This window comes from Nerophis lumbriciformis, linkage group LG22 (assembly GCF_033978685.3).
Source record: "Nerophis lumbriciformis linkage group LG22, RoL_Nlum_v2.1, whole genome shotgun sequence".
Classification (NCBI taxonomy): domain Eukaryota; kingdom Metazoa; phylum Chordata; class Actinopteri; order Syngnathiformes; family Syngnathidae; genus Nerophis; species Nerophis lumbriciformis.
The window spans coordinates 2212459-2227836 of NC_084569.2; the positions used below are offsets into that span (position 1 = coordinate 2212459).

The window sequence follows — 15378 nt, forward strand, 5'->3', positions numbered from 1 at the left end:
TAAGAAATGCTGGCTTATTTGTGCTCTGCCAGGTGCAGGCGGAGGTGGAGGTGGAGGCGGAGCAGTCTGCTCCTGCAGCACATCTGCAGGCGGAGGCAAGACGACTGAACGAGCAGCTGGAGGCGCTAGAAGAAAGAGGCGTCGCCATGGAGATGAACCTTAGAAAGTGCAAGAATGGTCATTCAAAATGTTTTCATAAATATATGCATCGAGTATAGACTAGAGTGTATCTGGACACATTTTGTTTTGTTACAGCCTTATTCCAAAATGGAATACATTCATATTTGTCCTCAAAATTCTACAAACAATACCCCACAATGACAATGGGAAAATGTCTGATTTTTTTGGGCAAATTTACCACGTGTTGAAAGGCCTTTGCTCAATACTTTGTTGATGCAGGTTGGTATCGTAACCAGACGGAAGACATTTCTTAGTCAAAAGTTTGCCAAAATGCACCAGAAACTACATTCTCTGGTCTGATGAGACAAAGATTGAAGTCTTTGGCGTGAATGATAAGCAGGGCCGGCCCGTGGCATAGGCCGTATAGGCAAATGCTAAGGGCGCCGTCCATCAGGGGGCACCACGCCAGTGCCACAAATGTTGGAGAAAAAAAAAAAAGAAAAAAAAGCTGGTACTATTATTTCTAAATACAACAAATAATCCCACGTTAATTAAAATGCAAAGTAAAGCCTATTTAATAGAAATATTATTTGTTACAACATTACCCCCCTCCCCCCGCACGGTGCGCCCCCTCCCTTCCCGTATCATGACTCTTTTTGGACGTCACCACATCAAAAAATCAACACAAGATGTCAAAACGGCCAAAACTGTCAGGTGCCCAGGGAAGAAAAAAGAGAAAAAAAGAGAAGGAGAAACGAGAAAAGACAGAGGTAGCAGGTAGGTAACGTTAGCCTACATGAAATTATTTGTCTGTTACAGAATGTGATAGTAAGCTGGCTTTTTAGCATTAAGCTAATGTTACATGATTCGGCAATTGCTAATCAATAAATAGCTAGTTCTGTTTTAACGTCGGGTTAATATTGTGGAGGGGGCTAAATTGTTATGGAAAATAATAATGTAACGTGAGGTAATTACAGTACTCCCACTTTACATTCCTCAGGGACATTTGTATTAGATCTTTTAAGCAGGTGTTTTTTGTTTACATTGTTATTGCCTTCTGGTTAGCTAATGTTTGCCCTGCAGGTAATAGTCACTTTTCCACCCCTTTATATATTAGGTATAGTTGTAAGTAAAAAAAAAAAAAAGGTCAAAGACAAAGCTATTCGGTTTCTTGTGAGTATATACACTTCACTGCCGATGTGGGGGGGCGCCACCTAAAATCTTGCCTAGGGCGCCAGATTGGTGAGGGCCGGGCCTGATGATAAGCGCCATGTTTGGAGGAAACCAAGCCAGTACCATCCCTACATGGTGGTGGCAGCATTATGGTGGTGGCAGCATCATGCTGTGGGGATGCTTTTCAGCGGCAGGAACTATATAGGATGAAATATGAATGCAGAAATGTACAGAGACATCCTGGATGAAAACCAACACTTCCCATCCAACCTGATGGAACTTGAGAGGTGCTGCCCAAAGATAGGTGTGCCAAGCTTGTGGTGTCGTATTCAAAAGGACTTGAGGATGTTATTTCTGCAACAAAGTATTGAGCAAAGGGTCTGAATACTTATCTACATGTCATTTTGTATTTTGAATACATTTGCAAAATTTTTAAAAACGACTTAACACATTGTCATTATGGGTAGAATTTTGAGGACAAAAATTAATAAAGCTGTAATATAAAATGTGGAAAAGGTGTAGTGAATTTAATATATTATATCAGTGGTTCTTAACCTTGTTGGAGGTACCGAACCCCACCAGTTTCATATGCGCATTCACCCAACCCTTCTTTATTTCAAATTCAAGACAAAGTTATATGTTTTTGTACTGGTGCACAACATGAAGCGTGCATGAACATCACCTTGTTCAAAGAACAAAAGCAACACAGTGCATGAACTCACAACAAATTACACACCTGCAAATCAGTCTGACTTCTGCTGTTGTCGTATCCATAATACGCCGATAGGGAGAAGTTTTCATTTACACGATGAGTCGGGTGTGTCTCGACCTCCGCGGCGGAGGTTCCGCCGAACAACCGAGGCCGACTCACTGAACCCCTAGGGTTCGATCGAACCCAGGTTAAGAACCACTGTATTATATATATTAAATATATATATATATATATATATATATATATATATGTATATATATATACGGTATATATATATATATACGGTATATATATATATATATATATATATATATATATACGGTATATATATATATATATATATATATATATATATATATATATATATATATATATATATATATATATATATATATATATATATATATACCGTATATATATACATATATATATATATATATATATATGTATGTGTGGGAAAAAAAATCACAAGACTACTTCATCTCTACAGGCCTGTTTCATGAGGGGTTCCCTCAATCATCAGGAGATGATTGAGGGAACCCCTCATGAAACAGGCCTGTAGAGATGAAGTAGTCTTGTGATTTTTTTCCCCACACATACATATATTGCGCTCTACTACGGTATCGAGCACTATTTTTTGGATAACCTTATTAAGACATATATATATATATATATATATATATATATATATATATATATATATATATATATATATATATCCATCCATCCATCCATCCATTTTCTACCGCTTATTCCCTTTGGGGTCGCGGGGGTCGCTGGAGCTATCTCAGCTACAATCGGGCGGAAGGCGGGGTACACCCTGGACAAGTCACCACCTCATCGCAGTATATATATATATATATATATATATATATATATATATATACGGTATATATATATATATATATATATTAGAGATGCGCGGTTTGCGGACACAACCGCGGGGTCCGCGGATTATCCGCGGGTCGGGCGGTTGAAATAAAAAAAATTAGATTTTAAATAGATTCAGGCGGGTGGCAGTTAAACCAATTGGTAAATATATATACATAGTTAAATGTTGTTACCCACATACGAAAAACGAGCAGGCACCTGCTGCATATGCCACAACAGAAGAAGAAGAAAAAAAAGAGATGGCAACGCCGGCAGCAAACGTGGTACGTGACAAACTAAAAAAGGCAATACTAAAGACCAGGGAAAAAAGGCCAGAGAAGTTCAGCGTGGACTCGTTTTTATGAGGTTGTAAATCAGGATGATAGTAATGCTGGCTATGTGATTTGCAAGAGCTGCGACGCTGTTTATGTCTACGACAGTCACAAAACCGGGACATCTAACATGGTGCATCACATTTGTGCAAAACCCCGAACCTCCACAAACACCCTGAGCATGAGGAGTTTCGTCCGCCGTGATCCCAGAAGAGTGCCACAGGATGTTAAAACAAGATAGAACGCAGCTGCCTGCAGCAGTTTGAGTGGCGCGAGCGCGCTTGGAGGTGCGCTCAGCGCGGCTCCCAGATGATTGCGCACTGGTGTGCGTCTGGGCCGTGACAGCGTGGCACGCATTGAATGTCTCTGCTGCATTGGATCAGTCTCCTTTCTTTAACAGGCAAAAGCTTTATAACCTCACTAATGCCTTGCATCGTCTATGTTAGATATATAACAACGGGCGGGTGCGGTTTTGATTAAATGTTAGTTCGGGTGGATGCGGATGGTTGACGACTTTTGTGATGCGGTTGCGGATGAAATAATTGCCTATCCGCGCATTTCTAATATATATATATAATACATATATATATTTGTGTATATATGTATGTGTATGTCTATGTACAAGATATATGTATGTATTTATATATTAGTGCTGTCAAATAATTACATTCTTAATCAAAATAATCACAGTCTTGCATTTTTAATAAAAATACAAATTAATCGCAGTAGATTACTGTAAACATGAACATTAAAAAAGCCCTTCATATTTTGACACAAATGCAATTTTATTGTCAGAATGTCATACAGAAGCATTTAAAAAAGTTAAAAAAAACAAAAAAACAAAACAAAAAAATAAATATATATATATATATATATATATATATATACACATTTATATATTATATATGTATACATATATACAGTATATACAAACAAGCTACAGGCACAGTCATGTTTTGCTTCATTGTGGGGTTAGAAAAGCAAGCCAAAATAAGCAACCACACATTGAAAAACAGAACCCCTATACAAGGCAGTGCGTGATACACAAATTTTGCATGGACTTGAAAAAAACTCAACTTTGACAGTCCTAATTTATACAATATATATCTGTAGTGCTCACATGTCAAAGGTCGCCGAGGCAAAGAATTCAAGTATTTTGTTCCTTTTTAGACGAAGAGGAAGAGCATTTGCTGAGCGAGTGGCGTTCTCTCATCCGCGAGAGGGACTCACTGATGCGCCGAGACACGGAGCTGGTCTACCTGTAAGGGTCTGCACTTCTTACAAAAGCCTTGCAGAAGATGTGAAGTGCACTTGTTGTGTTAGGACCAAGCAAGGGAAGTTGGAGGAGAGGCAGGTGGAGGTGGAGTACCAGCTCAGATGTCTCCTCAACAAACCAGGTCAGTCTTCAACTAAATCCATGTGGGGGCCACATTTCTAAACAAATGTCTAACTTCTCCCTTCACTATTACCGCAGTCTTCTTATTTTGTATATTCTGGAGAACCAGTGTCCTCTACAGTAGACATTTGGTCAATGTCAGGGGTGTCCAAACTACTGCCTGCAGGTCTACGTGGCCCTCTAAACGTCTTCAGTTAAAAATGAGACCGCATTCATTTTAAAAGGCTGACTTTGTTGCTTCCATTTTGCAGAGGTGTGGACTCAAGTCACATGACTTGGACTCGAGTCAGACTCGAGTCATGAATTTGATGACTTTAGACTGGACTTGACAAAATGTAAAAAGACTTGCAACTCGACTTCGACTTTAACATCAATGACTTGTGACTTCACTTGGACTTGAGCCTTTTGAATTGACATGACTTGACATGACTTGCTACTTTCCCCAAAACCCAAAGATGAAAAAGTTATTCGGGAGCGCTCCGTATTTTTCATCGTGTACTTGTCTATCAGCGTTGCGTGTGTCAGCTGGTGTGCTCTCAGTACAACAGCCAATCAAATTACATCTACTTTGTTTTCATCACACAGCATTCATCCAATCAAATTGCAGGACAACCAACGAAGAAGACATGTCCAAACCACACGCCAGTGAACAAAAAATGATACCTAAAATAATTTTGTTTGGGTATAAAAATTACGAGGTGGTCAACACAAAACGGTTTGCAGTATGCAACACATGCGGTTCCAAAATGACTGATGGAGAGGCAACAACTTCCAACTTCGTCCGGCATTTGAAGTTGCACAAAGAAGGGTAAGTTTTGAATGTAAGATAACGTTTATTGGCTAAGTAACGTGACTTTTATTTGCTGTGTAGTTAAATCAGTGAGGCTGTAAACTCACTGCTAACGTTATAACGTTATTGCAAACACGGGAATCTGTTGCAGTTCACTACCTTATTCATACTTTTTGTTCAGTGATTTTTTTTAAGCAGGGTTACGTTAGTCAATATATCACACGTAACGTTAGACGGCGGTCAGCAGCACCGCGTATTTTAGCCACCTAAAAAAAGACAAAAATAGTCAAATAAAGGTCAGTTAAAATGTATACTATATTATGAATATGTGTACCGTTTTAGCTAGCTTTCTGACATACTGTTGGTTGTTTACCTCAGTGGTCCCCAACCACCGGGCCGCGGCCCGGTACTGGTCCGTGGATCGATTGGTATCGGGCCGCACAAGAAATAATATATATATATTTTTTTTTTAATTAAATCAACATAAAAAACACAAGATACACTTACAAGTAGTGCACCAACCCAAAACAACTCTCTCCCCCCTTTTGTTCTGGGCATTGAACATGAAGACTCTTCCTTCACTGTTCCGAGTGGCCATGAGAGTCTTGGCAGTGCCTGCCTCCAGTGCTCCAGTGGAGCGAGTTTTCAGCCATGGTGGCATCATACTACGCCCCCATCGTGCACAAATGACTGACAGACTCTTGGCTAATTTGGTCTTTTGCAAATGCAATGCAGCATAGGGCCCTGACATATAAAAAGTACAACTTTTTTGTTATGTTCACGTATATGTCATGTTTTTTCAATGTTAACACTTTTGTACAAATAAGTACATTTGCACTTTATTTTTCAATGTGTTTGTTCTGTAAAGGAATGAGTTAATGTTTAAAATGACTGGTTAATAGTGCTATTATAAAGTGCAATGTCAGCACAATTTTCTTTCCTGCAATTTAAAATGCACTTGTTTTAATAAATAAATACAGCGTTTGAAAAGCATACACAATCTGTGTTAATATATTAGTCTGTGGTTAAAAGGACTTGAAAGGACTCGAAACTCAAAATGCAGGACTTAGGACTTGACTTGAGACTTTCCAGTCTTGACTTTGGACTTGACTCGGGGCTTGCCTGTCTTGACTCGGGACTTGACTCGGATTTGAGGGCAAAGACTTGAGACTTACTTGTGACTTGCAAAGCAATGACTTGGTCCCACCTCTGCCATTTTGTCATCAACAAGTTGACGATGTGAGTAATTCAAGTCAATAACCTTTAATAATGCTCTAAAAAAAAAGGTAAGCACAGCCTCTACTTATATGACCCAATACAAACAACCTTCCCTGGTCATGGTGCAAAAAAAAGAACAATCCAACCAACACTGCTCACTGAACTTTGTGGATGTTATAAGAAATGTCCATGCACCATAAAAAAAATCTAAATTACACTCATTTAAATCTGTTACAATGGATGTAATCTATTACAAAGCATGATAGTAAAAATGTAAAACACTCTCCACATTTATGCTTGTTTGGCGCATTTTAGCTGCTTGACAAAACTTTAAGGAGGTCTTCCGTGATGACCTATGTATATATATATATATATATATATATATATATATATATATATATATATATATATATATATGTATATAATATATATATATATATCCATCCATCCATCCATTTTCTACCGCTTATTCCCTTCGGGGTCGCTGGAGCCTATCTCAGCTACAATCGGGCGGAAGGCGGGGTACACCCTGGACAAGTCGTCACCTCATCACAGGGCCAACACAGATAGACAGACAACATTCACACTCACATTCACACACTAGGGACCATTTAGTGTTGCCAATATATATATATATATATATATATATATATATATATATATATATATATATATATATATATATATATATATATATATATATATATATATATATATATGTATATATATTATATACATATATATACATGATGTTGTGTTCCTTCCCTTCCAGAGAGCGTCTGGAGTGAAGAAGATAAGAGTCGGGAGGAAAGCTTGATGGCTGAGCTGGTCCTGGTCATCGAGCAGAGGAACCACATCGTCAGCGCTTTGGACCAAGACAGGCAGAGGTGGGTTGGAAGTCAACAACATGGATGTACAGTATGTTGTGGAAGCACTGATGCAACATGGATGTACAGTATGTTGTGGAAGCACTGATACAACATGGATGTACAGTATGTTGTGGAAGCACTGATACAACATGGATGTACAGTATGTTGTGGAAGCACTGATGCAACATGGATGTACAGTATGTTGTGGAAGCACTGATACAACATGGATGTACAGTATGTTGTGGAAGCACTGATACAACATGGATGTACAGTATGTTGTGGAAGCACTGATACAACATGGATGTACAGTATGTTGTGGAAGCACTGATACAACATGGATGTACAGTATGTTGTGGAAGCACTGATGCAACATGGATGTACAGTATGTTGCGGAAGCACTGATGCAACATGGATGTACAGTATGTTGCGGAAGCACTGATGCCACATGGATGTACAGTATGTTGCGGAAGCACTGATGCAACATGGATGTACAGTATGTTGCGGAAGCACTGATGCAACATGGATGTACAGTATGTTGCGGAAGCACTGATGCAACATGGATGTACAGTATGTTGTGGAAGCACTGATGCAACATGGATGTACAGTATGTAGCGGAAGCACTGATGCAACATGGATGTACAGTATGTTGTGGAAGCACTAATGCAACATGGATGTACAGTATGTTGTGGAAGCACTGATGCAACATGGATGTACAGTATGTTGTGGAAGCACTGATGCAACATGGATGTACAGTATGTTGTGGAAGCACTGATGCAACATGAAAGTACAGTATGTTGTGGAAGCACTGATGCAACATGGATGTACAGTATGTTGTGGAAGCACTGATGCAACATGGATGTACAGTATGTAGTGGAAGCACTGATGCAACATGGATGTATAGTATGTTGTGGAAGCACTGATGCAACATGGATGTACAGTATGTTGTGGAAGCACTGATGCAACATGGATGTACAGTATGTAGTGGAAGCACTGATGCAACATGGATGTATAGTATGTTGTGGAAGCACTGATGCAACATGGATGTACAGTATGTTGTGGAAGCACTGATGCAACATGGATGTACAGTATGTAGTGGAAGCACTGATGCAACATGGATGTACAGTATGTTGTGGAAGCACTGATGCAACATGGATGTACAGTATGTTGTGGAAGCACTGATGCAACATGGATGTACAGTATGTTGTGGAAGCACTGATGCAACATGGATGTACAGTATGTAGTGGAAGCACTGATGCAACATGGATGTATAGTATGTTGTGGAAGCACTGATGCAACATGGATGTATAGTATGTTGTGGAAGCACTGATGCAACATGGATGTACAGTATGTTGTGGAAGCACTGATGCAACATGGATGTACAGTATGTTGTGGAAGCACTGATGCAACATGGATGTACAGTATGTTGTGGAAGCACTGATGTAACATGGATGTACAGTATGTTGTGGAAGCACTGATGCAACATGGATGTACAGTATGTTGTGGAAGCACTGATGCAACATGAAAGTACAGTATGTTGTGCAACTCTACTTTAGGGAGCGTGAAGAGGACGTGCTTTGGGAAGTGATGTCCAAGAACCAAGGTGAGGAAAATAAACATTATTTCAAATGTTGTCATCCAGTGTGCTCCTAAGCAGAATTGTACTTGGAAGTGTCTCCATTACAACATTTAATAGTAAAGTCTCCATTACAACATTTAATAGTAAAGTGTCTCCATTACAACATTTAATAGTAAAGTCTCCATTACAACATTTAATAGTAAAGTGTCTCCATTACAACATTTAATAGTAAAGTCTCCATTACAACATTTAATAGTAAAGTGTCTCCATTACAACATTTAATAGTAAAGTCTCCATTACAACATTTAATAGTAAAGTCTCCATTACAACATTTAATAGTAAAGTGTCTCCATTACAACATTTAATAGTAAAGTCTCCATTACAACATTTAATAGTAAAGTGTCTCCATTACAACATTTAATAGTATAGTCTCCATTACAACATTTAATAGTAAAGTCTCCATTACAACATTTAATAGTAAAGTGTCTCCATTACAACATTTAATAGTAAAGTCTCCATTACAACATTTAATAGTAAAGTCTCCATTACAACATTTAATAGTAAAGTCTCCATTACAACATTTAATAGTAAAGTGTCTCCATTACAACATTTAATAGTAAAGTGTCTCCATTACAACATTTAATAGTAAAGTGTCTCCATTACAACATTTAATAGTAAAGTGTCTCCATTACAACATTTAATAGTAAAGTGTCTCCATTACAACATTTAATAGTAAAGTGTCTCCATTACAACATTTAATAGTAAAGTCTCCATTACAACATTTAATAGTAAAGTGTCTCCATTACAACATTTAATAGTAAAGTCTCCATTACAACATTTAATAGTAAAGTGTCTCCATTACAACATTTAATAGTGAAGTCTCCATTACAACATTTAATAGTAAAGTGTCTCCATTACAACATTTAATAGTAAAGTCTCCATTACAACATTTAATAGTAAAGTGTCTTCATTACAACATTTAATAGTAAAGTGTCTCCATTACAACATTTAATAGTAAAGTCTCCATTACAACATTTAATAGTAAAGTCTCCATTACAACATTTAATAGTAAAGTGTCTCCATTACAACATTTAATAGTAAAGTGTCTCCATTACAACATTTAATAGTAAAGTCTCCATTACAACATTTAATAGTAAAGTCTCCATTACAACATTTAATAGTAATGTGTCTCCATTACAACATTTAATAGTAAAGTCTCCATTACAACATTTAATAGTAAAGTGTCTTCATTACAACATTTAATAGTAAAGTGTCTCCATTACAACATTTAATAGTAAAGTCTCCATTACAACATTTAATAGTAAAGTCTCCATTACAACATTTAATAGTAAAGTCTCCTTTACAACATTTAATAGTAAAGTGTCTCCATTACAACATTTAATAGTAAAGTGTCTCCATTACAACATTTAATAGTGAAGTCTCCATTACAACATTTAATAGTAAAGTGTCTCCATTACAACATTTAATAGTAAAGTCTCCATTACAACATTTAATAGTAAAGTGTCTTCATTACAACATTTAATAGTAAAGTGTCTCCATTACAACATTTAATAGTAAAGTCTCCATTACAACATTTAATAGTAAAGTCTCCATTACAACATTTTTTCACTCTTAAATCCTGCCAAACTATTTTTTAATACAACTGGACTCAAACTTGAATTTACTTAGATGCGTGTTTTGGACATTATTAACAGCTATTTTGTACGTAAAATGTAAATAATGTCACATAATCAAAACATGAAAAAGCAAAAATGTGTGCTTCAAGGCGGGCTCCATCTAGTGGTACGCCAAAGAACCACTTGATTAAAGTACAGTGTTTTATTTTCCTATGCTCAAACACAGTGATACTGTTCAAAATGTGTGTAAAGTTGCAGTGGCCAAATATATTAATTATACTTGTTAATTAGAATATCAGCCTTGTTTTTAATGAATACTTAGGCCAGGGGTGTCCAAACCTTTTTGACTCGGGGGCCGCATTGGGCTAAAGGAATTTAGCCGGGGGCCGAAAGCCGACTGCATGTAAAGTAATAAAATAACTATATATATATATATATATATATATATATATATATATATATATATATATATATATATATATATATATATATACCGTATGTCTATATATACCGTATGTCTATATATATATATATATATATATATATATATATATATATATATATATATATATATATATATATATATATATATATATATATATATATATATATATATATATATATACCGTATGTCTATATATACCGTATGTCTATATATATATATATATATATATATATATATATATATATATATATATGTTTGTATGTGTGTGTGTATATATATGTACTGCATGTATATGTGTATTCATTTAAAACAAGGCTGTTGATATATGTATATGTATATAGATATGTGTGTGTATATATGTATATATATAAATTTATATGTGTGTGTATGTATGTATATATATATTTGTGTGTGTGTGTATATATATATACGCATATAGCCTATACATACATGTTTACATTAGTTATTAGTTATATAAATATAAATATATATATATATATGTGATACATCACACATGCATGCATACAACATGATACATCACACATGCATGCATACAACATGATACATCACACATGCATGCATACAACATGATACATCACACATGCATGCATACAACATGATACATCACACATGCATGCATACAACATGATACATCACACATGCATGCATACAACATGATACATCACAATTTCCAGTTTCTTTATTCAACATGTTCAAAAAGTGTCAGGTTCAAACACCGAACTATCTATTAAACAAGACAAGAAGCAAGGAATCAGGCAGAGACAGAGTTCAATTTTGCTCATGAGGAGAAACGTATGGGGCTGCACACTCAGTTACAGTCTCCCACCACGCTCTAAGGTACAGCCCCCGCGCTCCTCTATTTATTCAGGAGTTCCCTAGTTAACACCACTAAGGCTGCTTCTAGGGGGGGGGGGCACATATTACGCAAGCAGCCCCAGTAGACACAATACGTGATTATTCAAAATGCAAATGTGCTGAACTCGAGATTTGGCCCTGGCTCTGCTTTGTCTGCGTGTTGTCATCTTATCTTGGTTGAGGTACTTGTGGTCCGTCCTTGGCTGTTTAGCAGGCTGGAAGACAGAAACTGCTGCTGCGAGGCAACTTGCAGTGGAAGATAACAAGTTGTGTGCCTTTGCACAGATAGAAAAGTACAACTTGAGCACAATTGATAATAACTATAGCAACGGCCTTTAAGCATAAGAGTTGTGTGATAATTTATACATAGAATTTATTTAATCCTGACCCTTTTCCTTTACATAGCAGTTGCTAAAACTTTTGTTCACTTCCTGTTCTCAGGTTATTCACAATATACTCCATAAGTAATAACAATATAAATAAATAATAATTGGTGAAGTAAGTTATATTTCATATGGTGAGATGAGTAAGATGATCTTGAAAATGAATGGATGGATGAAATAAATGAAAAATGAAAGGGATATGAATAAGTTTGCTGTAAAATGTCACATGAACACCCTGTTACTCATTCATTGCACCTCTTCAGACAAACTGGGGACCCTGCGGAGCTTGCATATTGTTTTCTAAATTGATTGCTGTGTTCAACCTCTCTTTTTAGAGTTGGATAAAGAAGGTCTGAAAGAGCTGAAGAAGTCAAAAGGAAAGTTCAGGCCCGCCAATGTTTTTAAAAGGCTGAACCCGAGAGTAGAACACGACAAGAAGTGCTGATTCAAATATTCTTACTACACAAATGGATTCATTCTAAGAAATAACATGTGTTGGTCCTGTTGAATTGACTATTTGTAACTGAACAACGAGGAGTGGTCTTTGTGTATCACAGACGAGAGGACATGTGCGTCTGTTATTAGTATGCATGTTTTATTACAGATGTGTAAGTGAATAAAACAATGTGGTGAAACGGCGGAGTGATGGGAAACTTGACAAATAAAGGCATTCTGAACATAAAACATACAGTACATGTGTCTTTGTCACCTCATCTTTTGCAGGATTATTTACAACTAGAAGAGGCAATTCCTCAAGTAAGTTGAAGTGAAATGCTGACAGATTGTAGTATGAATGTAAGAATAGTTTGAATGTTGAAGAGCCGACTGAACGGAAATGCTAATGGAATGTTGGATGAACGTAGAAATGGTTTAAAGTTCAAGTTAAAGTGCCAATGATTGCCACACACACACTAGGTGTGGTGAAAAGTGTCCTCTGCATTCGACCCATCCCCTTGTTCACCCCCTGGGAGGTGAGGGGAGCAGTGAGCAGCAGCGGTGGCAGCGCCCAGGAATATTTTTTGGTGATTTAACCCCCAATTCCAACCCTCGATGCTGAGTGCCAAGCAGGGAGGTAATGGCTCCCATTTTTATAGTCTTTGGTATGACTCGGCCGGGGTTTGAACTCACAACCTAACCCGCTCTAACCACTAGGTGTCATGTCTGTGTAATCATGTTTTTGTTTTAAGTGATGTTTTTGTTTAGTTATAGGAATCTTTGGTTTCTGGCTTTTCACTCCCTTGTCTTGTTTGCATGATTATCCATTAGTTTCACCTGTTCCACGTTTGGACTCGTTGTGCACTCTTGATTGTCACCATAGCAACCCATTAGTTTTCACCTGTCACGTCACGCACCTGTTTCACGTCTTGAGTCACGCACCTGTTTTCGTTAATCATGTCTGTAGTATTTAAGTTCAGTGTTTTTCAGTTTGTCTTTCTGACGACCTCACACCACATTTATGCTCTGTCCATTCCTCTAAGATCCTGCTTCATGTCCCTTGTCAAAGTAAGTTTTGGTTCCATGTTTATAGTCTTTTTGTTTTTCATAGTTTGTTCTCCGCCATTGTGCGCGCTTTTTGTTTGATCCTTTTTTTGTATTTATAGTCTTTAAATAAATCATGTACCTTCATTCCCGTCTCGCCCGTGCCAACTTTCCGTTGCATCCCGGAAAAGCAAACTCCCAAGATCAAGTCATGACACTAGGCCACTGAGTAGGTTTAAACACTGAAATGGTTTGAATGTCGGAAGGGTTTGAATGTTGAAGAGTTTGAATTTCCAGGAAAACCGGAATTTGGTTTGGAACTTGGGAAAGTGTTAGTTTGAATGTCCAGGATGAGTGGAATGTGTTAATGTTGGAATGGTTTGAATAGGTCGAAAAATGTGGGAATTGTGCAACTTGGAAAAATGTCCCATTCATTTCATTGGGAACTTCCTGGAAATTTGGGAATTTTGGGAAAAGCGGGATTTTTGGAAAATGATTAGGAGCATGAATGCCCTGAATGAACTCAATTGGTTGGTGTTGGAATTGTTTAAATCGGGCAAGAAATGTTGAAGTAGTAAATTGTATTAGGGAATTTGGGAAAATCGAGAATTTTTTTGAACTTGGAAAAAAGGTAGTTTGAATTTCCAGAATGTTGGAATGTGTTGAAGGTGGAATGGTTTGAATGGTTTGTGGGAATTGTGGAAGTTTGAAAAATAGCCAATTCATTTTAAATGGGGAAAATGAAAAAAAATGAAAAAGGAATTGTGGGAAATCCGGGATTTTTTTTTGGTAGAATTGTTGAAGTAGAGCACACAATTCCTGAACAGGCTGAATATTCTGAAGTTGGAACAGTTTGAATCAGATGAAAAATGTGGAAGTTTGAAGAATGTCACATTGATTTCAATGGGAATTTCTGAAAAAATTGGGAATTTCGGGAAAATCGAGAATTTTTTTGAACTTGGAAAAAAGGTAGCTTGAATTTCCAGAATGTTGGAATGTGTTGAAGGTGGAATGGTTTGAATGGTTTGTGGGAATTGTGGAAGTTTGAAAAATAGCCAATTCATTTTAAATGGGGAAAATGAAAAAAAATGAAAAAGGAATTGTGGGAAATCCGGGATTTTTTTTGTAGAATTGTTGAAGTAGAGCACACAATTCCTGAACAGGCTGAATATTCTGAAGTTGGAACAGTTTGAATCAGATGAAAAATGTGGAAGTTTGAAGAATGTCACATTGATTTCAATGGGAATTTCTGAAAAAATTGGGAATTTCGGGAAAAGCGGATTTTTTTTTGAAATTGGTAAAAAAAAACTTGAATGGTCTGAATGAGTTGAAATGGTTGGTGTTGACATTTTTCAAATCAGTGGAGAAATGTTGAAGTAGTAACATGTTGAAATGAGAAATGGTATTACGGAATTCCTGGAATTTCAAAAAACAACTTTGTTTTTTTGTGTTTTTTTGTTCTGATTAAGAGGAATGTTTTGACGGTGGAACGCTTGAAATGC

The 15378-nt window shown here is 36.9% G+C and overlaps 1 protein-coding gene across 1 annotated transcript in view; it reads left to right on the forward strand.

Annotated features, from left to right (window-relative positions):
• LOC133615689 (MICAL-like protein 1) overlaps positions 1 to 13248 on the forward strand; it is a 31942-nt gene extending 18694 nt beyond the window's left edge. The window contains exons 11-16 of the mRNA XM_072915774.1: positions 33 to 177; positions 4378 to 4468; positions 4531 to 4604; positions 7384 to 7498; positions 9034 to 9080; positions 12733 to 13248. Coding sequence (XP_072771875.1) covers positions 33 to 177; positions 4378 to 4468; positions 4531 to 4604; positions 7384 to 7498; positions 9034 to 9080; positions 12733 to 12842 — 582 coding nt within the window. The 3' untranslated portion in view covers positions 12843 to 13248. The remainder of the gene's footprint in view (positions 1 to 32; positions 178 to 4377; positions 4469 to 4530; positions 4605 to 7383; positions 7499 to 9033; positions 9081 to 12732) is intronic.
• Positions 13249 to 15378: the final 2130 nt, after the last annotated feature.